The following is a 27,041-nucleotide window of genomic DNA, read 5'->3' on the forward strand; positions in this document are numbered from 1 at the left end:
TCCAATCAACAAACAATTCTGAATCATCCAAGTTTCTTGTGATGACCGACTAACTGGTTAAAATAAAATAAAATAAATTTATTACACCAACTAACTGGCTAAAATTTATTAAAATAAATTTATTTTAATCAATTAGTTGGTCGTTGCAAGAAACTTGGAACATATGCAACCCAACGCACAAAGCCTGTTTTCTAATAAATCTGAATATTTAAAAGATGTCGTTTTGAATACTATACACAAGTTATATATTATAAACTATAAATAGTTATTATATATTATATTAAATATACTGATAATAAATACTGTAGGGGCCAGTCATACAATAATGCTGCTAACATGGCTGGAAAATATTCCAGGTTACAGGCTAAAATAAATATCCAACTGCAAACTAATGTACCATGTGCAAGCCACTCAACATTAAATTTAGTGGGAAATTCTGCTGCTGAATCTTGCACCGGTGCTTTACATTATTTTGATTTTGTGCAAAACTTATATGTAATTTTTCAAATTCCACAAGGCAACGGGAAGTTTTCATAAACTGTTCATAAAGTAAATCTTCTCATTATATAAAAAGAATAAGTGATACTAGGTGAGTGGCCCGAGCTGATGCAGTTTTAGCTTTAAGAGAAAACCATGGGTGTATTAAAGAAGCTCTGAAAGAAATAACTACAAATGATGACAAGAAACCTATAGGCAAAATAGAAGCACAGAAATTATTAAAAAATTTTGACAATTATGAGATTTGCTTTGCTCACAGTTAGTTGTTTGGAATAAACTCTTGCAATAAATTAATAGCACCAATAAACCCTTTCAAGATCTACAGAACAATTTATGGAAAGCATTTAAGCTGCTGAAATCTTTATTAGAATTTATTTCACATATTCAAAATGAATTTGTAAGTGTTGAGAAAGAAACAGCCATTTTAATAACTGATAAAGAGTTTCTGGAGTTGAAAGATTTAAAAACCAAGGCAAAAAAAGAAGCTACAATGTGCTGAATCAAGGAGCGATAAAATACATTTACCTCGAAAAAAAAAAAGCTTTTGTAGCTAATGTATACAATGTTATTTGCGACACGCTTATTTGCAAATTAGATAAAAGATGTGAAATTTATAGTAATGTTATTGATGATTTTCAACATTATTTAAATTATGCATGACAGAGAATGAACTTAATATGTGCACTGATGGAAACCAATCATAAGAATGACAATGATTGCAAGCAAAATGAAAAATTTTAAAGATGAGGTAATTCATTTTCTAATGTTTATTAAAGAAGAGAATATTGTTAATCCAATTACAAATGTATAAGACTGTGATAGATGGTTTTTGATCAATGTTTCCTAATACTGAAACATTTTTAAGCATCCCAATTACAAATGCAAGAGGAAAATAGCATTTGCAGTTCTTAAGCGAGTTAAAAATTATTACAGCTTAACTCAAGACCATCTAAGCAGTCTAGTTATTTTATTTATTTAAAATAAGTTTGTACGGAACTTGGATATCAAAGAGGTTATTGATAAATTTATAAGTAAACAATTAATAAGTACTATTGGTTTTTTAATTATTTTATTCAATTATTGCTATAATTTACTATTTACTCATTTATTTAGTGGATGTTACCACAGTCACTTGATATTTATATTTGTATTCATGCTATTATATATTATATTAAAAAGGGGTTAAATTCATAATTAGCAATAGGCAATTTTTGACATTACTAATAAAAAAAAAAAAAAATGTGTTGTATGTTATGTTTCATTTAACTACTTTAAAACTGTATTGAAATTAATATAATAAAACATACCCCCTATACAATATAAGCTAAAATAGTTTGGGGGTCTCAAAAAACTTTCCACATGGGACCTCAAACTGCCTTAATCTACCTAATCTTAATCTATTCAAACTGTCTAACCTAAGCTTAAAAAATATTATTATACCTTTTCGGGTAGAGGATATATCCCCCAACATCCCCCTGTTTAAAAATCAAAAGAGTGAATGAACTATTACTGTGGAACACTTCTGAAATTATCGTTGCTTCCTTTTTTTGAACTGCTACCTAACAGCCTTTCAGAATATATATATATATATATATATATATATCCCCCTCCCCATGCTATTGTTTAGAAACTGGAAATGTGAATGAATAAATGAATAATGGAGAACATTTTTGAAATTATCATTACTTCCCTTTTATGAATGATACCTAACAACCTTGCTTTTGTCACGTGTATGTATCAAAGGGAAGTTTCGTGCTGTCTTGTTAAATGTCTGAATATATATTTTTTTTAATAGTAGGTATATACAGCTTTACAAAAAATAAATTAAATAAGGAATATGCACACTTAAGTATATCATTATTTTTTTTACACAGTTATAGTGATCATTCATCCCACACTAATTAGAAAAAGTTTGCTTTCACACTTAACAACCCAACCCCACCTAATTAATTTGGATTTTGCACTATGTACTGATGTTCATATTCTCCTTCAATGTCCTATTGTTTCTTATATAATACAACTGTTTCCTCATACCGTATGTGCAATTTATTTATTTGAGGTTAAGCAACCTGATAAGCTTGCTGCATGATGTTTGCATAGTGTTCACTGTTCATTCTTTATTCTTCTTTTTTAAACAATTACACATCTGTGGCGCCTCCGTAGCCAGGTGGGCAGGAGCAGTAGTGCGTAGCATACGCTTCTTGATTAGACCAGGGTTTGAGCCCGTGACCACCAAATACGGAAAGATTAGGGAATGACCACTGCATATCCCCGGAGCAATATCGCATTAGTTGCTAATGCTCCTAAAAACCAAAACAACAACAACACATTTGTAGTGAATTTAAATATTGTGGATTTCAGAATAGAACAACAAAATGACGTTGCCTGATGTGAGATGGGTGGGCATATCATTGCATTTTAAAGAGATAATGGAGTATGTATTATGTTTATTCAGCTAATGAATACATTTTTTACGTGGTAAATAAAATCGACTACTGAAATGATGTCTTATCAGTGGAAATGCTGAAAAATTACAACTTTCCATTTTACAGATGGCCAATTTTTCATTTACAATGCTGGGACATCACTGGTACAGTGATGACATGAGACCTAATTTAAATAACATTTTATATATATACACACACACATATACATACAGGGTTGTTAAAATTAAAGTATCCCTATGTAGAGGGCTCTGGAGAGAGTTCTAAAGTTCGTACTGAAGAGAAATTTGGACAACAGCAACAGGTACAATAAAAAATGTGCTCGCCATTTAGTGGGAAAAAAATTAGTTACAAAATTTGTCACTATATGGCGCTGTGGCAATACAAATCACTTGAACAGCGCTACAATTGTTCAATCTATCCTCCATTTCAGTCAACAACAGTTTCCATTCGAAGAACAGCATTTTCTACAGCAGAACTGGAATATTCTACATGTCAACTGGAATAGCCAGCACATAACATCTAATGCTGTCCTTCAGATCTGCCAGAGTTTGACATCCTTCCTGATACACCTGGTTCTTCAAAAAACCCTACAACCAGAAGTCGCATGGTGAGGACCGGTGATCAGGGTGGCCAAGATGTCTGGAAACAACATCTGATGACCTGTTCGTCTGTAAAGTGTTACCTTAACAATCTTTGGATACAAAGGTGGATGTGGGGTGACACACCATCTTGCATGAATGTGGTATCCTGAAGGCACCCATGTTGTTGCAGCTCTGGTATTGTGAAATTTCCCAACATTTCATAATATTAATATTGCTGTCCAGTGATGGAACAGGTGTGGGGTCCAGCCGGTGTTACCTATTCAAAAAAATATAACCAATCATGAATGTGGCCGTAAATACACACCACATTGTCACTTTTGGAGAATGCAACGGGACCTCTTGGATAACTCGAGGGTTCTCTGATGCCCAAATGCGACAGTTGTGTGTATTCACTTGTCCATTTAATCAGAAGTGGGCTTCATCACTACATGACTTCGTCACAGGCCACGGAACAAAAGATGTTCCATGGCCAAGTGATATCTACTGTCATTCGCACCAGAAACTGAAGTGCATATGTGAAACGAATATCTGCATCACCATGCTTTAGCTGCTGTAGCATGTGCATCTTGTAAGGATAGTACTGCAACACCTTACCTTTTACCTGATGCATTACTAACTTTACAGTGGAATGCGGCATGTCCACTTCACGAGAAACAGATGGCACACTTGTGCTACCACATGGAGATTGACTTGATAAATCCACGACAGCCATAGCCACCTCTTCAACACGCGAGGAGTCCACTCATTTTCAACCTCTACCTGATTGAACATCAAGATGTCCTGTTGCTTCAAATTTCCCAATCATTTTGCGGAGAGCACAAACAATCATAGGTCCACGTGGGCCTTATGCGGTTCTGATGCCGGAATTCTCTGATAGCCACAGCTGCTTTGTTGCTGTTCTGATAGTACAGCTTCACTAATAGCACCTCTTCCTGTAACGTTGTTAACATTGCTGCTGTAGTGCAGGCAAACATCTACTGTATGATTTTGAAGAGTGCTTTGCTTTTATACAGTACAGTAGAGCTGAGTAGCGCCACTGTGGCAATAACTTATGATTATGCAAATAACGTAAGTTATTTGCATAATCTTAACTAAGATAATTATGCATCATACAGTGACAAATTTTGTAACTATTTTTTTTTTTCCAATAAATGGCGAGCAGGTACAATAAATTCTTTATTGTACCTGTTGAATATATACAGGGTGTCTCAAAAATACGTGGCATAACTTCAGGAATGAGTTCCTCATATGTAGACAAAAATATTTTATATCAACATAGTTCCGGAAATACTTGATTTCCGAGTTATTAACCAGAATGTCTTATCTCCCGCAGGTGATTTCCTTCTTCACAAGGTACTGACAGAATCTGGTGGTTTTCCATTCCGACCATGTACTCAAATCAGGAGCAAGCGGATATGCACTTTATGTACAGTTTGGCGGATGGCAATGCTCTGGAGGCTCGTTTTTTGTACTACGAAAGGTTCCCAGAACGAAGATGTCCAGAGAGCAAAACGTTTGAAGGTATCCATCACCGCCTTTGTGAACATGGGACCTTTACATCTCGTGCTGCCAACAGAGGACGACCAAGATCTACGACTCCTGAAGTAGAGGGATGGACCAACTGCCTGGCCTCCATGCTCACTGATTTAAACCCACTAGATTTCTTCTTGTGGGGCCATTTAAAATCAATGGTGTATTTGACTCCAGTAGCTGATGTGGAAACTCTCCGCAATCAAATTGTGGCAGGTTGTCAGACAATACGAAACATGCCAGAAATCTGGCATTGTCATTGCGAGTCCATGAGACGTCGATGTGAGGCCAGTATTCAGGCAGAAGGTGGAAATTTTGAACAATTACTATAAGGTGATGTGAACAGTTAAGTCTCATAGACAGACCTTCAAAACACGGAAACCAAGCATTTCCAGAACTATGTTGATATAAAATATTTTTATTGTCTACATATGAGGAACTCATTCCTGAAGTTGTGCCGTGTATTTTTGAGACACCCTATATATATATATATATATATATACACACACACACACACACACACACTATTTGTTGTTTTTTACAAGATTCTAAGACTGGAAGTGCCTATATTAGCATTAGTAGAGACATATGATGCAAGAAAGCAAGCTCATGCAGCATCAGCCAAAAAAAAAAAAAAAAAAAAAAAAAACCACTTCCATTTCACCCCTCCGTTCGTTCGAAATACCTGTCCAGCTGAGCCTTAAATTTATTTAGGCTATCAACTTCCACAACAAGGGATGGAAGTCTGTACCACCAACCAACTACCCGCTGGCTAAAGGCAAGTTTCCGCACATCTGTCTTTCCTCAATCTGAATTTATGCCCTCTCATGTGATTATTCTGAGCAAGAAGAAGAATCCCATCAGCATTGAGCATGCTCAAACCACTCAAGGCTTTATACGCCTCTATCAGATCACCTCGCCAGTGCCTAGTCTCCAGACACTGTAATTTGCAAAACTTAAGCCTTTCTTCATAAGAGTAACCCTTTATTCCATTCACTAATCTTGTTGCCCTTCTCTGTACTCGTTCCAGCAGCTCTACATCCTTCTTGAAATGAGGCCTCCAGACCTGTATACAGTACTCAAGATGTGGCCCGACCATTGCCTTATACAAGGGAATAATCACCTCCTTATCCCTGCTAGAAAAATTCCTGTATATCATTGACAAGACACCATGAGCTACTCTTGCAGCCCGTCTGCACTGCTCAGAAAACTTCATATCTGCCTGCACAATTACCCTCAGGTACTTTTCATTCTCTACCAATGTCAGTGTAGTACCACAGAGTTGATACGTTGCTCTGGGGTTACTGTTTCCCATATGTAGTACTTTACATTTGTCAATGTTAAAATTCAATTCCACCTCTTAGCCCATCTGCTCAACCTTTTCAGATCCTGTTGCAGCAGCATAGCGTCAGTAGTGTCCTTAACAACCCTACCAACCTTTGTATCGTCTGCAAACTTGGACATTAAGCTTGATATACCATCATCAATATCATTTATAAATACAGAAAACAATAATGGACCCAAAACTGAACCCTGAGGGACTCCACTAATAACATTAGTACACGATGAGCAGCGTCCATTGATTACCACTCTGTCTTCTCCCTCTCAATCATCCCTTTATCCATAGCAGCAATTTGTCTCCAATGCCACACTGCTCCAATTTGTGCAGCAATCTTCCATGTGCAACAGTATCAAAAGCCTTTCTAAGATCCAAATATATAATATCAAAGTTATTCCCTGCGTCCAGTTCTTTTGTGACTGCATCATAGTATCCAATCAAACTGGTCAGGCAAGACTTTCCCTTAATAAAACCATGCTGTGTCCGAGTTATATATGAAGTTTTGTCTAGATGATCCTGCAGTGCTTCTTTAACCAGTGCCTCCATTAATTTTCCTGGAACAGAAGTTAAACTCACAGGTCTATAATTACTTGTTTCAGCCTTTGATCCTCCTTTGTGAATTGAGGTCACATTTGCATATATGATCATTTGATTACTAGTGCCCATTTGGTTACTTATTTATGTAGACAGAAAGATGATTATATTCTGGAACACTCACTATGAGAATGTGGAACGAAAATTATGTTATCATTTTTATTTACTTACACTGTGTGTTCTTTGGGTGATCCACCCAACACTATTATCCTCACCAAAATCTTCAGTTTCCTTGGAGACTATCCAAATTTCATAATCCATGGGTAAAATAAGTATACGTGTTGTGTGCCAATGACAGTGTCAAATTTGAACTTCTGTTTGCTGTTCTACTCTGAACTCAACTATTTACGGCTTAGTACTAAAAAATCTGTTATGCATGTCTTTATCAAACATAAGGGCACAGCATAACATCGTCTAATAATTTTAAATATCAATGTTCCGGTCCTTCTGCAGGTTAAAATAATAATAAACATTTTAAAAAAAAAATTCTCTTCCCTGTAAAATACTATAAGACTGCCTTATATTACAGTAATATTAGAATATAAGTAATGATAATATTTATTTTAACTTCCACATTCCACTGAACTGGAAAATTATTCCATGAAAAGCTGGTTGACAGGGTAAATTCATGAAGATTAGTACGGGGTGGGGGGGAGAATCATGCTTCTAATATACAAGCTATGTTTAAATTGTGAAACCTTTGCAAGCAGATTAGAAACATTTGTAATGTTCCCTAGAGAATTAAACTTACCTTCCACCCATCACCAGCTTCACGATAGTATGGAAAATTGCTGCATATCCAGTTGTAAATTTCACTCAACGTCATCTTTTTTGAAGGCGAAGTATTTATAGCAGTAGATATTAATGTAGCATAACTATAAGGTGGTTTGCCTTCTTTTAGGCTTAGTCTACACTGATTACAACTACCAGAACTATTATCACCCAAACAATTATGTGATTTACATTTTCCTTTGAAGTCAGAATCTCCGTTCACATTACCTCTTACATTAAGCCGAGGTAACCAATCCATTGACGTTAAACTTTTGTCCAGTTCGCTCATTATAACGTTTGTGTTTTATCTCTCACTCCTTGGCTTCTGCGTTTTTCAAGCTTTATTTTATAATAATAAATCATAATTATCATTGTATGATCATTCGACAACCATAACAAAAAATTAATTTAGCTCTCTAAGCACTTTTATTTATAGGTGACCATACATAGCGACCACCATGCAATAACATAAAATTAATGCACAAACGCAGGTTCAAATAAAAATAAAAAAACTTCGCAACTACTTTCTACAAAACGCCAATAAACACATTGAGATATAGACCGCTGTGTATCAGAAGTGAAACTCCGCCCATTTTCCATATACCAAATCTAACAGATAAAATTAGCGCCAGAAAGCGTGGTGGTTGGATATTTTATATACCTCGCTTCCTATCATCTTGCCATTGTTTCTATTACTGCAGTTCAATTATTTATTTGCTGCTTTTTTCCTCATCATATTTTAATTGTTTGAAATGAAACCAGAAATTTAAATTGCCCTTAGAATTCTGTATAAACTTCATATGAACGATAAGATGTAGTAACTTGTTCCAATTAAAATTCATATATTGTTCCATTTATCTCGGTAAATAATGAGTGGCTTCACATTGTAAAGAAATTTTTATTCGGTGCAGAAAACAAAGACGTACGTTTCAGAAACAAAACTTTTTTTAATGATATTCCTTCTTCAATAGTAGTAGAGGCAGACCGGCTATACATTTTTTTCGGACTGCAGCATTCATACCGTGTATTCGGACGCAGAAGTCAACCTTTCTTTTTGGCCTCGAAATTTCGTGCTAATCATATGAACTGAGATCTTTTTTAGTCATCTTTCGCATCTCGCCAAATGGTGAACTACAGTAAATTTTCATTAAGAAATGCTATTTAGTTTTTTTTTTTTTTTTATGAAATTAATTCTCTTTATTTTGAATGCTTACAATGTGACATTTTTGTTACACTGCATAGAAATGCACAAAGAAAACTGTAACCGTTTAAGTAAAGTATATGCGGCTGGTCAGTACTGTTTCAGAAAGCTTGCCTGGGTGTTTTAAAAGGGCAGGCCACAAGCATGTGCAAACGGTTCTGTCGAACAGGGCCCGCGCTCCAATAATCAAAACAATATTGCTGATTAATGTATTAAATATTATTCGTATTTAAAATTTTTGTTCAGCATAATTTATAATTATTGTTAGTAATTTAAATCATTTAAAAATTACTGTTAAATTTTGAAAAATTAAAAAAAAATCGCTATTACAAAAACACCCCGCATAAGTTTTACACAGAACCCTGGGCCCCCGCAAGTAATTCTTGAGGGCCCACAAATTTTGGGGCCGGCTTTGGGCTAACTAAAACAATACATTTGTACTAGTTTGCCCTATAATGACAAAAGAACTCAAAATAAAGAATAGTTATCAGTAGAGCTGGGAAACAGTGCAGAATAATACGAGATATCAGCCCTAGCACATTTTGTAGAATCGCCGTCCTCGTCATAACGAGTGGAAAAGACCTCAGTTCGAGTCTCATCCTTTTTCACAACGTAGCTCAATTAATCGGGCTCAGGCAAGGATAGCAGTGCCTGCCGGGCCATTTTAGTATCTGTGGAAAGAATGAGAAATTGCGCCTTATTGTTAATCATGGCAAAATTGGCAATTATTTAATATTTGTTTTGGCGCCCCTTTCAGCTTTTAAACTGATGTAAGAGCCTCGTTAACCTCACCTTCACTCGGGTTTTTCGTTCAGTAAAACAGAAAATCGACCACAGCGCAATCGCAATTTACAGACAATATAAGAGGGGTGATCATTTAATTCGGGGAGTGGTGCCAGATCTTATCTTGGTTTTCATCATCTGAATCTTCTGTGGATTTCTCCTTCTCGAAATCCTGTCCCTTGAATTTTACACACTTTCGCCACCGTCGTACCCATGCATTAAATGCTTCTTCCAGGCCATTTTTCGAAAGACTACGAAGTGCCATCGTTGTGGCACTGAGAGCATAGTTGCGGCGGATGCGAAACACATCCGTTCAGAGCGTTCTTCAGACGTGGATGTGGCGACGTCTGAAGAATCCCTGTTCTTCAGACATGAGGATCTGCCACATCAATGGGATGTGGCAGACCCTCATGCATTTAAGCTCCGTCTGACACAATAACAAATCACACATCGCTGTTCAACCTGTATGTCCGATGATACTTGCTTCAAAACGATCGTCAGTGACACTTGGCTAAACAAAATTGGGGTGGGTTGTGTACAAGGACACAACCGCAATCGTTTAAGGCGTGAATCCGTCTTTGTGTTATTAGAGGAAGGGTAAGATGTAAATGAAAAGTCTTGCAAATGAAAAATGAAAAGTGAAGTAATGGACATCGGCCCAGTGCCATCTCTTTACAAACTCTTCAAACCGAACTGCGACAATAATATTGTAATTTCTTCTCATTTCATCGTTTAATGTTTCCAAGTTATCACATTCCAAGTCAATATCCATCGGTTCAGACGGCGACGCACTCGAAGTACTCGCGCCGACGTTGACTTCCTTACGCTCTATACAATCTGCATCGTTCGGCATTAGTCAATTTGGGCTTTTCTGATTCCTTTTGAATTTTTCTTTCCAGTGATATATGTTTCTTACATTTCTGTTCATATTCACTTTGCAATTTTTTTGACAATATGAAAATTTTCTTCAACTCAGAACACTTATCGGCTTATAACTTTACAAATTTTATTTAATCGGTTATTATTGCTAAATAATATTGTAGATCATGTTATTCTCTACAAATCGACACCAATTCCAACCTCCTATCTCTTCGCAGTCAAAAGTTACACTGCCCAAACGCCGCCCGGTGTCGCCATTTTTAGTGTTCACGCGCAAGCGCCACCCCTCTCCCCATCACCGCTCCACACCCTCACTACCCACCATTTTAGACACAGACATAACCCTCCATCCAACAAAATTTAAATCATTAGATTATCATTTAAAATATAAGCACGACAAATCTTGCTATTTCTTTTTTTTTTTTTTTTTTTTTTTGTCGCTAGAATTTTCGTAGAGCCCTCCCCCCCACCCAAACCGGGCCAAATTTAAAGACGTATTCACGTCAAAAATTCTCTTCACGCAACACTAGCTTGACAAGTACTGACATGCACACACAAAGACTGCTGAGTAACAATCAGAGAGAGAGAGAGAGCGCCTCTAGCTGCAGTTATGGAAAGTTCGCGCAGTAAATGTAAAATCTTGCACCAGTCTGTAAATTAAATGATCAACCCTCGTTACGAAGCATATAGCCTTAGTCGATAATGCTCTTCAAACCCTACTACAACAGTAACAACAAATCAGATGGTACTTATCCACGGGGGCGAGTTGTCCTGAGGGTGCCAGGGGTAATCTGCACCTGGGCGGCAACGTTCAAGGGGCACCTGAAACTTACATACACATATAAAGAAAAATTTTAAAGGGGACGCCAAATTGCGATTGGAGCCTGGGCACCACATACCCTAGGAACGCCCATACTTATCCATATGCGGAATTTGTTCAGCGTGATAAAAATCTTTGTCGCCTATAACCATATAACAAAATGCAGTTTTCAGCGAATAATTTAAATAAAAGGAAAGTAAATCTTAACAACAAATATTTATTTACCTTTTTTATTCGTGACATTTCAATTATTTAAAAGAAAGCAAATTTAAATTACACGAAGTTAACTGCAAGGGGGAAAAGTTGATGACGTTGAAGAGCCTATATAATCTTTAAGGTGTAGATACACCATAGTTTACCCATAAATTTGAACTTCAAATAAATAACACTTCTCTAGTAGAGAAGACTACTGTTATTTATTTTCAGTGGATACCACAGCCCAAACGATCGTTTCGAAGCTTTCAGTTCGCTTTGTCATCAGTGACAAAGCGAACCCCCACTAACAAGTAAATACATGGGCTGTTAGAGTAACTACACGGGTGTGCACTTAAGGACCAACACTATTTCTAAAGGTTACAACCAAAAAATCAACCGAAACAGACTGTGGCTAATTGCATAACTGTGGCCTTTCAGTAGAAAGCTGGTGCACATGCAAAAATTCGAATTGTGATGAGAGGGCTCACAACAGATAAAAGCAGCAGTTCAGCGATTATGTACAAATTATTGAATGGTGAGCACGATTGTTACAGACGTTCGATTGGTTTCATACAGTGCTACAAACAACGAAATGGCCAGTGGAAAACACCTGGATGACCCGGGGTCGAATAATTGTGAAGTTCGAGGAAGGTCGAAGTGCGAGGAGTGTGGATGCAAAGTTCGGCATCGCCCATAGCATCGTCTCACGTCCGTGGTCGGCCTTCAGAACGACAAGTACAGCTTTTCGAAGGACCAGTGGCGGACGTCCACGAAAAACAACTCCCAATGATGACCGCTGTATACTCCTACAGGATCGAAACCAGACAGCGGGATCCATTGTAAATGAGCTGCACAGGACGCAGGGCAGTGCGATTTACTGTGGCCAGGCCACTCCACAAAGCTGGACTGTTTGCCCGACGGCCAGTACGCTGGGTCCCTTTAACACGTGCTTGTTAAAGGACGTGTTTAAGCACGTGCTGGGTCCCTTTAACACATGCTCACATCTGGTGAGTATGGGCTTGGCACACCAAGGGTGTGCCAAACCCATACTCACCAGATGTGAGTCCCCCCCCGGGGTTAAATCACAGATTACATTAAAAAAAATTATTACACAAATATTGAAGAAAAATTTATTCTAAAAATTGCCATATACAATTTACTTCTTTATTAATATTTGTTGTCCATCTTCTGGTTTGCTCAAGCTAAGTGATGATTACAGAGGAATGATTTGACGTAACGATCCGGATCAAATTGAAGCAATGGTTTTCCATTTAGATGTATGGTCAACATTATTCATTCATTTACAGTATACAATATTATTCATTATGCTGAAAGCGCTGCTAATCGCAGTGTTTCAAAGATATTTCTGGTTTATATAATTGAAGAGGGAATTTCACTCGATTTTAAAGACGAACTGTCTTCGACAAAATCTCTAAAATCATTAATTTTTATTTCATATTTTATCAGAAAACTTAAATTCCTTAATCGTTTTTCACAAGTCTTGCCACTGAGACGAAAGTTCTTTCGTATTCCACGATTCGAGGTAGCATATGTTTAAAATTTCTTTCAATTCCTCATCGTCAATAGTATCATTATTTTCTTTAAAATTACTCTGTTGCATTAATAACTTATTCTTAATAACGTGTCACGAATTAATATTTTAAATGTGTTCTTACTTTCGATTCCTTCAAATTCTTTCAACTTCAACATGCTCTCAATTTTAGTTTCATAATTTCCTTCAGAATTTTTGAAATTAGCAATAGCATTGATAGAATAATTAATTTATCTGCTTTTGCTATAGCGATGTTGCGACTTTGTAAAGCTTCTAGTTAAGGTAAGAGAGCTCCAGCAGGATGTCGATCATTCGTGCTAAATCGTTAAGAAATTCCAGATTGAAAAGTCGGTTTAATAATCCAGAATATTTAATTAACTTTCTGATTCAAAATGTTTGCACAAAGCGGGATAATTCCTCCAACCCTCAATTGCCGTCAGTAAGCTACAAGCTGCCCATTGTGGCCCGAACACACAACCGATTGTGGGGGGAGAAGGAAGTCTTTACTTTTTATTTTGTTGTTTGATTTTATTTAATGATAATATTAAATATTCTTTGTTTTGTTCCCTTTTATTTATATAGACCTCTTTTTTCTTATACCCCCACTTACACATCTGACTTAGACTTCATAGGAGAATTCCAGATTCAAGGGAACTTCTCAATTACGTATAATTCACTTCGGAAAGGCTGAATGTTCAAGAATGACAAAAGCACACGTTAATTTATAACATAACATAGTTTATTTACATATATATATATATATATACAACATGATAAAGTGATCAAAACTCAGGCACATACTAATATTATCCAAATTTGCCTATGTAGCATCAGATATATATACAATTAAGTACGTTGGTTTTGAACTAGAAGGGTTATTTCTTTCTAAACAACATAATCAATATTCTTACAAAAACTGCTATAGTTTCTTCTTTCTACACACATGAACAATAAATACTTAAGAGGTTTAGTTAACACCCTTTATATACAACCTATGTAAATCAAATTCTTACCTTATAAATTGATTTAGGAATTTCACTCTTAACTTCTGATTTAATTAATGCCCCTTTTTGTCTTGGGGAATATGATGTCACAAATTTTCTCTAATCAAGATGAATCGTACATTTAACATCAATTTCTGGACTAATGCTTGTCCCAAAGGGTTAGCTACATTATTATTATTATTATTATTATTATTATTATTATTATTATTATTATTATTAGCCATATGGTGCAAGGAAGCCTGAGGTTTATGTTGCATCAGCCAAAAAAAAAAAAATGTCTGAACTACCCCGAGAGAGAGAGAGGAATCACCAAGGAAGAGAAGAATGATGATATCCAGCTCAGGACCCTGGGTGTGCCAAGCCCATACTCACCAGATGTGAGCCCCACATTCAGAAGTTCTTTTTCTTTTTCTGTATTTCTCTACCCTTCCCTTCCAAAATATATCATACATATATGTTAGACAATAACTAATAACAAATATCCAATTTCCTTCCCTTACCTTTCTACACATGTCTAATTTTACATTACTCAAAACCCAAAACTATCATCTGAATTATCTCTATATTTATGTATTTTTATTCATACCTTTGTACAACCTTCCCTTAACATCTTTCTAAATTTCTACTAATCTGATAATTGAGTTCCTACAGTCCTTTATAGGTAAGTGAAAATACCTTATAACCAGTCACTTACTTAAATTTACGAATCGGATTTCTCCGTTTTGGGGCCTTCAGCTCCTTGTCTGGGAATGGCATCATCGTTTGCCTAGGGCATTCATCTCAAGACTTCTAGTTTCTCAATGGTCTGTAGTTAACGTCTGGATAGGGCATTACTGTGTCTCTTAGGAATTTATGGGCTCGTCTTCAATACTGCTACTTAGCCTATGGTTCAGATATTCTGGCGGACTCGGGATTACAACTTTACCTTCTCAGCTCACTTATCTGCGCCTTTGTCTTTACCACTGCCTTCAGATGATGGACTAGGGTTATTTCTCTTCTTACACCTTTATCACTGCTTACAGAGGATGGACTAGGGTTATTCCTCTTCTTACACTACTTATTTTCACGCTGGCCACTTTCATTACCTTCCTATTACGGACTAGGTTTATTTCTCCATACACTTCACTCGTTTGCATACAGGCCACTACCTTGCCTTCCTACGACGGACAGGCTTATTCGCCTTACACTTCATCATTTGCATACGGGCCACTACCCTTGCCTTCCTCCGATGACGGACTAGACTTATTTGCATACGGGCCACTACCCTTGCCTTCCAATACGGACAGACTTATTTGCATATGGGCCACTACCCTTGCCTTCCGATGACGGACTACTCTTATTTGCATACGGGCCACTACCCATTGCCTTCCAATTACGGACTAGGCTTATTCCTCCATACACTTCATTCATCTGCATATGGGCCACTACCCTTACTTTCCGATGACGGACTAGTCGACTGTTCTCTTCTATCACGAAACTCCTCTAACTTTTCTTAACTTACTGACTGTACTTAAACTTATCTAACCCTTCACTACTCAATCTTAACCTTTTCAGATCTTTCCCAACTGGCTGACAGGACAGGACAGGACTTATCTAACCCTACACAACTTATTACTCCATCTTAACTTTGTCAGATTTTTCTCAACTGCTGACCTGAGTACTTATCTAACCCTACACAACCTACTAACTCATTTTTCCACTAACACTGTCAAAAACTCAACTCCATGTATCTAACTCATTTCCATAAACACCGACAAAAAACTCCTTTGTGTCTTTTAACTCATTTTCACAAAACACCAACAAAAATTCAACTCAGTCTTTCCTAACTCATCTTCACAAAATACCAACAAAAACTCAACTTAGTGTTTTTTAACTCATTTTCACAAAACACCAACAAAAACTCAACTCAGTGTCTCTCTTGGCTGCGCGCGCTCTCTTTTTGTTTTCCGAATTTGTGTACCGCCCTTTTGTGTTGGCCCACCTTCGTTCAGAAATTTAATCACTCGCACATCAATATTTAAATTTACATCCCGACTATCGCTAGTGTGGGTTTCCCATGCTATGTCCATCCCCGCTAGATTCACCCTGCCATTTTAATATCACTATTCCTTTCCCAGGCCGTCAGCTGCTTTGAAGTTCGCCGCCATCTTTCTGTTTCACTCAACCCCTTTTCTTCCTAAGATCCCAAAACTTGCTATCACCGACAGCCAGACGCCAGTCTTAAATCTCATCGGAGCATTTGTCAAGTATTTACTACCCGTCTCGTCTCCAGATGTTACCGATCAAAGGAATGTCCCAACAAACTCAGTCCTTTGCTATATTGTTCTTTTAGAGCCATAATTATTCACACGTACTCACCAACAGCTGCTGCTACCTGTTCCCGTTGTTATTGTTTATTCCCGTGTGCTCTGAGTTGAAGCGCACCCCTTCTGCTACTAGTCATTTCTTTGTTTACCCCTCTCTCTTGTGACCTTGTGTAAATTTAATCCCTAGCGAGTGACCCATTATCTTAAGCAATATTTGTGACTGGTAAGGTTTCACCGCCCTATATTGCTATATTAGAAGCTTTACTTTTAATTAATCTCTCTTTTGTATAAAACATTTTACTTGTAAGATTTTATATCTTACACGATCTTTATAGTTTCCGCACCAAGTTCTTTAGCAATCATCTTTAATTCGTGCAGGTTTTTTGGAGATTGGTGATACAGTTTTTTTTTTTTAATTATTGCCTGTATGACATTATATTTTAGGACATTTTCTGCACAGTGAAAGCCTCGACAAAGTTTCAAAATCTGCCAACATTTCTCTTCGTAAAGTTTATATAATATCTTAGTTCCTTCAATTCCCCCCCCCCACCACGTTGCTACTCTCACTAGTTCTTTGAATACAGTGCAAAATGTCGGAATCACACGAATATTCTGCTACTGTGACCATATAAACATAGACAAAAGACATTAACTTCGGAGAAGTGAGTGACTTCTCCGATATGACTTCTTGTAGGAGTAAAGGAGAACCACAACACAGGTTGACCAGAGGCTATAATCCGTGTCGAGAAGCTTCTATAAAAATGCTATCATTTTTATCCTTTTCGCCTGCTTTTAAGAAGCATTTATTCCTCAGAGTGCCCAATACTTTTTCTGCGGCCTGTATAACTAAAGTAGCATCACTCCAACAGAATTAGTTGCGTTTCACTCTCGTTTTCACACGTGCACTCAGCACCGCCCCAGGGGGTTGCGGTCGTAGAAACATTACACCTCCGTTAAGTGTCCAGTCAATTAGTGATGTCAAGGCCTTCTCCCGATAGTAGCAGGCAGGCAGCAAACACGTAATAGTCCCAAGAACGACGTGGGGAGAACGCGACTTTTGTCAGAGAAAGGTCAGTAAGCAGAACAAGAGACATGATTTCTTACGCAATCAAATCTGATAAACACATCGATTCTCATTTCAAAATTCCATACGTAAAAGTGTATCGATTTATGTTCGATGACTGCGACTGTAAAACAAAAGAAACTGCTCTACACAAATATGAGATTTCCCTTTACATATAACATATCATTTTTATTAGTGTTAAATCCCAAAAAGTTGACAGTCCCCAAGTGTAATTCTTTGCCCCACATGATTAACCCGTGAAATCAGAACGGGTCATGGGAAACTTAGGAAAGGGGGATGCAGAGGTATATATTCGAAAAGGGGATAGAAAACAAGGAGTCTTTTGGGTAGATTTCGGAGGATTCGGAGTTGTAGGAAAGTCTTTGGGTAGATTTTGAAAGATTCGGAGTTGTAAAGGCTTTCTTTGGGTCGATTTTGGAGCGTTCAGAGTGGAGAGAAGAGATTTGGAAGTCGCTGATTAGATTCAAGAGTTTACGGAGTTTGAAGAGATTTTCTAGAGCCCAGTGTAGTCAGCAGAGCCTTGAAGAACGCCAGATAAAGAAAACCGAGGAAGATCACAGATCTTGTCAATTGAGCAGATATCCCCAAAACCATACTTATGGAGTGAAGAGTAGAATCCAGAAGTGCTGAAGAAGAACGACAATTTGTGGGTAAGTTGACTAGCATATTTTAGAACACACCAAACCAAACTACTCAAAGTTAATCCCCCCCTCCTTTAATTTATCCATAGCCACTGACCTCTCTTCTCATAGACACATTCTGACAATTGTTTATCTACTTTTAGTAATTAGAATTTAACAGGTAATGAGACTTAATGACCTAGTTGTCAAAAATACTAATTATAATTGTTTAATTGACATACTGCCTTATTCTAACAGTAGAACAGTTGTATGGTATGACTGACACCAATCATTGTGAATACTCGTGAGAGTAATGGTGGAAGTGGCAACACGAAGAACACTAAAATTGTAATACTAGTAGCAGCAAGATTATACCTGCTATTCAGTTAGTTTCCAAACAATCAATTGCCAATTATGCTGAAACTTTGACCGGTTCTTTTGTAACCATTTGTATGACTTATGTGTATAATAAACCTTGTTTTGTTGATCATTTTGCCTAGTGACATTTCTCTGCTACACATAACGCACTGAGCAGATCATTGATTTTGAACCATAGGTAAGCAGCGCTCAAAGATCCAATTACAAAGAAAGATTTTTTGAGTGAAATCACAACGCATTCTTCGATGCCGCGAGCTTGCTCTCAGTGTCAATCTGAGTGAGTCTTGAGGGCACAAGATTTTTGTCGTAATCCAAACTACTGGACTATCGTATGAAACCTAGGTTTTCTGGATACACATATTAGCATGCATTCTTACCGGCAGGTGTATAATTCACAGGGAGCTTCGATTGACGGAAAGATTGAGCCAGCAGCACACGGGTAAGCCATTCTATTGGATTAAGTTGTTGAGGGAATTCATCATGCCTTGCCTTAAACGGTGCCTTCCCGATCTTGACTGTTTTGACAATGTAGGACACGGGTAACTGGACACGGGCTTTTGAGTATGCAATTCTGTCTAGTGGGTCTGATTTTGCTTTCCATTTTGCATGTAGTCTTTGTTTATTCTGAAATTTAAGGCTGAGATCTTGGGTCCACCAGGCTTTACTTCGACAGGAGATCGAAACTGTTTTTGATGCTGCAGTTCGAGCAATAGACAGCAGCCAGCAGGTAAGAAAGTGCAGCCCAAGATGTGGATGACATTGATTTAGGGCTTCCCAAGGAAAAGTGGATGCTGCGAAGCAGCATTTTTCTGGATTGAGGAGAGAGGGGCTAATCACTGTCTTCTTAACTGGTGCGTGATGTTGCCGGGATGTCCTGGAAGTGATTGGAAGAATGAGGGCTACTGGTAGATGGTCTGACATGAAGGCTGTTTCAAATTGGCTGTCAAGGGTGAGGGTGTCTGTCGCAAATATTAAGTCTAACAGGTTAGCGCCTCTGGTGGGGGAAAAATTCTGGAAGGTCAGACCTACTGCAGCCAGGTTAGAAGATAACAATCTGTGAAGACTGTGTTGGCCTGAGTTAATATTAAACCACCGGTATAGCACTACTTCCGGTGCGTGCGGGATTTTTGTGCATGAGGCACTTAAAATAAAAGACCAGGCCCAGTACCAAGTGAATATGGGCGGCCATTAGGGTCTATTCGCCAACGGGGAGCGGCTGTGCAGGTGACAGCTTCTCCCTGATGGCGAAGAGACCTTCCATACAGGTCTATTTTGCAGAGGTTTCACACAAAGTAAACTTTATCAGGTGGAGATAGCCGGAAGTCTAGGTGCCACCTTAGACATAATAATAATAATAATAATATCAAAGTCTCCACACACAAGTAATGTTGCTTTAGGGTGGCATTGATTAATTAAATTATCCATTTGGAGATCTCTTGTAAAGTGTTCTTTACTGTGGGAGGGGGGAATGTAGACTGTGCACACGTCAAGTCTGTGGTCTTGAATGCTGAGTGAGGCTCTTGCAGCTTCAAACTGTTCTGTTTCCAGAGTGACTGAGCTAGTCAGTGAGAATTTTTGTGTGTTGAAGGGAATGCCTATACAACCACCAGTCGTCCATTCCCTGGAGGTAAAAATGCCCGGGAAGCAAGCGGGTTGAGAGAATGCGAGGTCTTCTTCATTGGGGGACAGCCATGTCTCTGTGATACAAATTATGTCATACAACCATGACAAGAGAAGACTTTCCATTGTCTGAAGTTTATTTCTCAAACTTCTAGTATTTTGATAGAAAATTGTGCACATTAAAGAAGTTTGGATATCATAGACGATTGATGAAGGCCATCAGGGCTCCTTGGTGGAGCCCTGATGGCCTTCATCAATCGTCTATGGTTCGTTCTGGAGGTAGTTCTCACCTCAATCTTCATATGTCTTCCCTCAGGCGTTAGTGGTGGGTGATCATGTCGCTGGCAAGCTTCTGTGAGGGTGTTTGAACCTTTAAGAAGGTCCTGTTCAGTATAACCGGAATATTCCTCCCCAAACTTAGACTTAATGGTAGGTCCGAGTCAGGTTTTCCTTTCATTATTTGTGGTTTCAATCCAGTGGGGATACCGCATCCAGGTAGAGGTACTCTTTGTAGTGTAGAAGTGTTTCACTAGTGCCACTGCAGGCCAAGAAGATGCACGGCTGAGTAGTTTGTAATTTGATTCTGCTGTAGTGATTTTGAATGATGCATAGTATGGTTGTTTGGTCGTGGCCTGGTAACTTCTGTGTCTATCCCTAAGTCTTCATTCAAATAAGACCACATCTGTTCAACAGTTCTCTGTGAAGAAAGCCTGCAGACAAAAATTGATTTTTCATGTGAAGAGATTTTTAGTGGAATCGCATGTATTTTCTTTGAGTTAGCAGTCCCGACTGTGGGCTTCATGTTGTAATTTGGTTTTTTTGGTGCAGTTACTTGGTTTTTTGTGGATTTCTGCTTCCCTTTGCACGGTGTCATCTTCTTGGGAAATTTTGGGTGTCTTGTTTTGGTTTTTTCTTTGATGTGGGGGCGAGATGAATGATTTTGGGATGATTTGCTGTGGTGCAGAAATTTCCGGGTGCGATTTGGTTGATAGAGAGGCTCCGGTGCCTCAGATTGTAGACTTTGCATGCCAGGAATTAGTTGCTCCTCTTCCTCCAGTGCGTCCGGCCTGACCATTAAGCATTCTTCCAAGGTGTCCGGACGGTTGAATGATCAAAAATGAAGCAATTTTAAAAAACATAACCGATCGATTGCTCCATTAAAATACTGGGAATGGGGCCCCGCTCGCCCCACCGTAGTTTCGGCTCTAGATACTCAATAATTGCATTCAGGATTTCATTTGTAAAATAAATGATCGTCTCAAAAATGGGCTCGCAAATTTTCAAAAAAAAATAACAATGGGCTTTCGCGAGCCCACAATAGCTCACCACTGGGTATAACCCCGCAAACATCGCTGAAAGGAATCGATATGGCAGTCGAGGTGTTCTCGTCTGGGAAGCGCTATCTTGGATGGACATACACAACTCCAGATACTGGAGGCGGTACTGTAACCGGTGCACCCTACTGTACTGAGGTACTCTTTCCCTACAGTTGCATGAACATCAATTCTAGTTGATGAATTTGATGAGTATGAAGTGCTGGTCAAGACATCAAAGGCGAATATTGTTGGGATATCAGAGACGTAATGTCACTGAGATATTAGCAGTGCAGTATTCTAATTTGGGGAGTAGTGCGTACACAAAGAGGACACAGGACAGGAAGGGGTGAGCGGTTATGCTGTTAGTTTAGAAAAAAAAATAAACTCTAAGGAAGTTCATCCAATTGACGTTGGTGGACAATGCAATGTTCAGTCGATTTGGTGTGATATAAGCATTAGTAAAGGGGAAATGAAAATAGGTGTTTATTATAGTCCTAATGAATTTTATGAGTATAATGAGCAACTGTGTAGAGAAATAAAGTGGGCCAGTAAATCAGAATGTCTTATAATGGGGGATTTCAACTTTCTAGATATTGAATGGAACTTCTGGTTTGGTCACTTTCACACAAGTAAGATTTTGGTGGATTTATTGGATGATTGTTTTCTACAGCAACATGTTCGAGAGGCAAACAGAGGGACTAATACCCTAGATCTGATAATCAGCAGTGATTACTCATGGAATACGAAAATGCAGATAAAAGAACAACAGGATGATAGCGATCGCAATGTACTGATATGGGAATTACTTAAAGATGTAGCTATCATCAAGGCTAAAGGGAATGGGTTTTGTTTTTGTAAAGGTCTCAGACAGTTTTTAAATTCTATACAATGGGCTCAAATGATGATGCCACCAACATTGAATTCTAAATGAGAAGTCTTCAGGGACTTAATTTTGGAGGCTACTAGGCATTTCTTGCCAACTAACAAATACTGTTCGAGGTTTAGACTTAATGGATGTCAGATGAATTAATGAGGCTTGTTACAGAGAAGAGAAAGGTATGGGTTCCATATAAATTGTCAGGGAACACAGAAGCCTACGGCAGATATAAGCTATTCTGTAACCAAGTCACATAGGAGGTTAGGCAGATTATGAGAAATTTGTGGCAACGGATGCAAAGAAAAACAGCAAAGACCTCTTTACTTACTTGAACTCTGGAAGGAAACGAATGAATCAGATTGGACCACTTAACATAGATGGGGTGATTATTGGTGATCCCGCTCAGGTAATCGATAATCTGAATGAGTACTTTGCATCTACATTCACACATGAGGAGTTATTCAGGGAAGAAAACGCCAGACGTTTATCAAACTGTAATATGGACCTAAATTATTTTTAATAAGTGAGACCAAAGTGGAGAAAAAATTGTTGAAGTTAAACTTATGGAAGGCACCTGGGGTGTAAGCGATCTTTCGAGTTATATTAAATGAGGCAGCAAAGGAAGTAAGCACAACCTTAGCAATAATTATGAGAGTTTCCTTGGAATCAGGTGATGTCCCCATGGACTGGAAATGTGCAAATATATCACCAGTTCGCAAAGGGGAGATTTAAAAAGTGACAAAAGTAACTATAGACATGTTTAATTGTGTCCTGGGTAAAATGACGGAGTCGCTGGTTAAAGAAGCATTATAGGATCATTTTTAGCATTAGCCTTAGTAGAGGCATATGATGCAAGAAAGCATGCTAATGCAGCATAGCCAAAAAAAAAAAAAAAAAACACTCACATGTGATCCTTCCGTTCGTTCGAAATACCTATCCAGCTGAGCCATAAATTTATTTAAGCTATCAACTTCCACAACAAGGGATGGAAGTCTGTTCCACCAACCAGCTACCCGCTGGCTAAAGGCAAACTCCCGCACATCTATCCTACCTCAATGTTTCCTTAATTTGAATTTATGCCCTCTCAGGTGATTATTCTGAGCAAGGAGAAGAATCCCATCGGCATTGAGCAGCTCAAACCATTCAAGGCTTTATACACCTCTATCAGATCACCTTGCCAGTGCCTAGTCTCCAGACACTGTAATTTGCAAAACTTTAGCCTTTCTTCGTAAGAGCAACCCTCTTACAAAGAAAGAGGGTTGCTCTTACGAAGAACCCACCTCTTACGATCAACCTCTGCCCAACCCACAAATTCCAGTCAATATCTGAGAAATTAAAATCCCCCATTATAAGACTCTCTGATTTACTGGCCCACTATTTCCCTGTAGTTTCTTATGATACTCATCAGAGTCATAGTCCTATAGCACACTCCTACTCTCAATTTTGATCTCCCAATACTTATGTCACACCAAACGGACTCGACACTGCACTGTCCAGCGATGTCGACTGGCTTCACTTCGTTGGATTTTATGTGTTTCTCAACTAATAGCATAACCCCTCCTCCCTTCCTATCCTGTCTATCCTTTCTGTACACATTGAACTCCCCAAATTCCAGTTCTGTATTCCTTATATCTATGTGACAACACGTCTCTGATATCCCGGTAATACCTGCCTTTGATGTTTTGAGCAATACCTCAAAAACGCGTTACGTTACGGAATCGTCACGAAACCCGATGCGAATGCTTGTATTTGTTGTTGCAGTGATAAATCAAGTACAAAGCATGCGCCCAAGAAAACTCAATTTTTGCAACAAATTTCAGTGACACAACAAGTACAATTGAGCAGTGACGCGCTACATTATACCTTTATATCAGCATAATGATTAATACACGAGTGACTGTGCCAAAATTTACAGCCCAGCGAACGAAAGAAAGGGAATTGGGACAGAAATATGAATCCAGATGAAATTCAACGAGAGTTTTGTTATGCCTGGAAGTTCTCAAACTGCACCCAAACAAACTCGAGCTGAAATAATGAATGAATATCGTAAAAAGGAAATTAGAAATTCAAACTATTTCGAATAATAATGAAATTCAACCACAGAGTTCTACTAGGCCTGATATCTATCAGGAATCTAAAACTCTAGCTGAAAGAAAAATTAAATGAATATCGTACACGAAAAAAAAGGGAAATTAGAAATGGCTAATAATAATGTTCCTTATTACATCCCTATAATGTCTACAGGAGCTGACAGGAGTTTGAAAATCTAGTGTACAAAAACCCATTTGGATTTAGTTGTAATGTTTGTAAACGATTATGGTTTCAATTAGATTTGAAACCGTTTCCAACAACTTCCTATGAATTATTTCAAAATGAATTTCATTTAAAAGAAAGGAGTATATTCATGTCATACTTCATTAAAAGAGGGACGAATACCAACTATGGCCACATCAAATGGATTTATATATCCAACATATCCTACTAATTTGCCTCCATTGGATGTTCTACCTGAACGTTTCATATATCACCACGATTACCCTTAATGCAAATTCGTCGTTTTCGTCACTAATATGGACAATATGGGATCATTAGACAAGTAATAAAGGTGCGAGTTAACTTCAATACGATGGTTCATCAATTACCTAGAGGTTTAGATGACAATTATGCCATTAATGTACATATAAATCGAAGACGCAGACATAAATCATCGTATCTACAAAGATGTATGCAGAAGAAAACAGTGAAAGTATGGTTACGGTATTTGATAAATTCAACTTTGTATAAATTCTATGGCATAAAAGTGAATGACGATTTCTTGGGGAAAAATGATGATCGTGAACAGGAACATTCAGATGAAATTGTGGAACCTGTCAGCAATGATAATCAACTATTGTTAATTCAACAACAAACATTATTATGGTACAATGATAAATTATTATTATTATTATTATTATTATTATTACTCTTATATTATTTCTCCTGATTGGGGATTCCATTCCATGACAGGTACTGCTAAGAAGTACACAGAGTGGTTGGAATGTCTTGTGTTACTGCTGGTCCAGGAAATCTCTGATTATCGTACAGGTGTTCAGGATTGCGAATTTATAGAGTTCCTTGTGTTCTCTGGGAGACCTATTGCTTATATGCTGCTGTGCAGTCTTTGGCACCATACCGGTGGTTGACACGATGATTGGGATGGTCGATGTTTCTTGCCTATGCCACATCTGCTTGATCTAATGTCTCAGGTTCGTGTACTTCCTAAATTTTTTATCATGAGTTTTCTGGACATTGCTAGTGTCGGGCACCGCTATGCAATAAGGTAGGTAGCCGTTTCCACACAGTCCACAAGTGTTATATCCGGTCTGCTGTGCGGGATGGTCTTATCCGTTATTATGTCTGCCAGGGGCAAAGGTTGATGACGTTGTAGAGCGGATATCATCTTTTAAGGGCACAAAAGGCGATATAGTTGTACACGTTGGCACTAATAATATTAAGAGTAGGAGACCGGCAGAATTACTTAACAAGTACAGCTCACTGTTGAACAAAAGCCGAGAATTAGGGTTGAATTTGAAAGTGTCTGCAATTCTGCCCAGATACGATAGGAGGGAGTATACGGTGAGAGCCTTGTCGATCAATTCGGCCCTGGAAAGATTGTGCAAGGCTCAAGGGGTAGAATTTTTTTCAGCCTGGACTGTACTTGTTAACAGGAAAGACTGCTTCTACAGGGATGGGATACACTTAAATAGAAAGGGTGCAAGAATATTTGCTGATGCTATTGAGGCAGTGTTAGGTGGGTCGGAAAACTGCTAGCTTGGGGGGGAGACAAAGACCAATAGATTGACAGTAGCCACTGGCAGAGGTGAAAGAGATTCTTGCACTGCTTCTATTAGAATGAGCAGAAGCCTGGAAAACAAGATGCATGGTATTTCAGAGACTGCTGGGAGCCATTGCGGTACAAGTAAACACATGGGTTGTGTTAGGGTAGCTAAGAATAGAAACAGGTGCAGGTATACTTGCGTGTACACCAATGCTAGGAGTTTAGTAAATAAATTTGATGAATTTGAGGTATTGCTCAAAACATCAAAGGCAGATATTGTTGGGATATCAGAGACGTGGTGTCACACAGATATAAGGGATGCAGAACTGCAATTTGGGGAGTACAACGTCTACAGAAAGGATAGACAGGATAGGAAGGGGGGGAGGGGTTATGCTATTAGTTAAGAAACACATAAAAACCAAGGAAGTGAAGCCAGTCGACATCGCCGGACAGTGCAGTGTTGAGTCAGTTTGGTGTGACATAAGCATTGGGAGATCAAAATTGAGAGTAGGAGTGTGCTATAGGCCTAATGACTCTGATGAGTATAATAAGGAACTGTACAGGGAAATAGAGTGGGCCAGTAAATCAGAGAGTCTTATAATGGGAGATTTTAATTTCCCAGATATTTACTGAAATTTGGGGGCTGGTCACTCACACACTAGCAGGGATTTTGTGGATTTATTGGATGATTGTTTTCTACATCAGCATGTTCGGGAGGCAACTAGAGGGAGTAATACTCTTGATTTGATTATCAGCAGTGATTTTTCATGCATTAAGAATCTGCAGATAAATGAACCACTAGGTGGCA

General features: G+C 38.2%; 1 protein-coding gene across 1 annotated transcript in view; it reads right to left on the reverse strand.

The window, feature by feature from the left end:
- Window positions 1-8,188, reverse strand: part of LOC150080816 (uncharacterized) — a 257,487-nt gene extending 249,299 nt beyond the window's left edge. The window contains exon 1 of the mRNA XM_090381203.1: window positions 7,762-8,188. Within this exon, the coding sequence (XP_090237329.1) occupies window positions 7,762-8,070 (309 nt within the window). The 5' untranslated portion in view covers window positions 8,071-8,188. The remainder of the gene's footprint in view (window positions 1-7,761) is intronic.
- Window positions 8,189-27,041: the final 18,853 nt, after the last annotated feature.

The sequence above is a fragment of the Mastigoproctus giganteus genome, chromosome 9, assembly GCF_048544385.1.
Source record: "Mastigoproctus giganteus isolate SK-2022 chromosome 9, ASM4854438v1, whole genome shotgun sequence".
Taxonomy (NCBI): Eukaryota; Metazoa; Arthropoda; class Arachnida; order Uropygi; family Thelyphonidae; genus Mastigoproctus; species Mastigoproctus giganteus.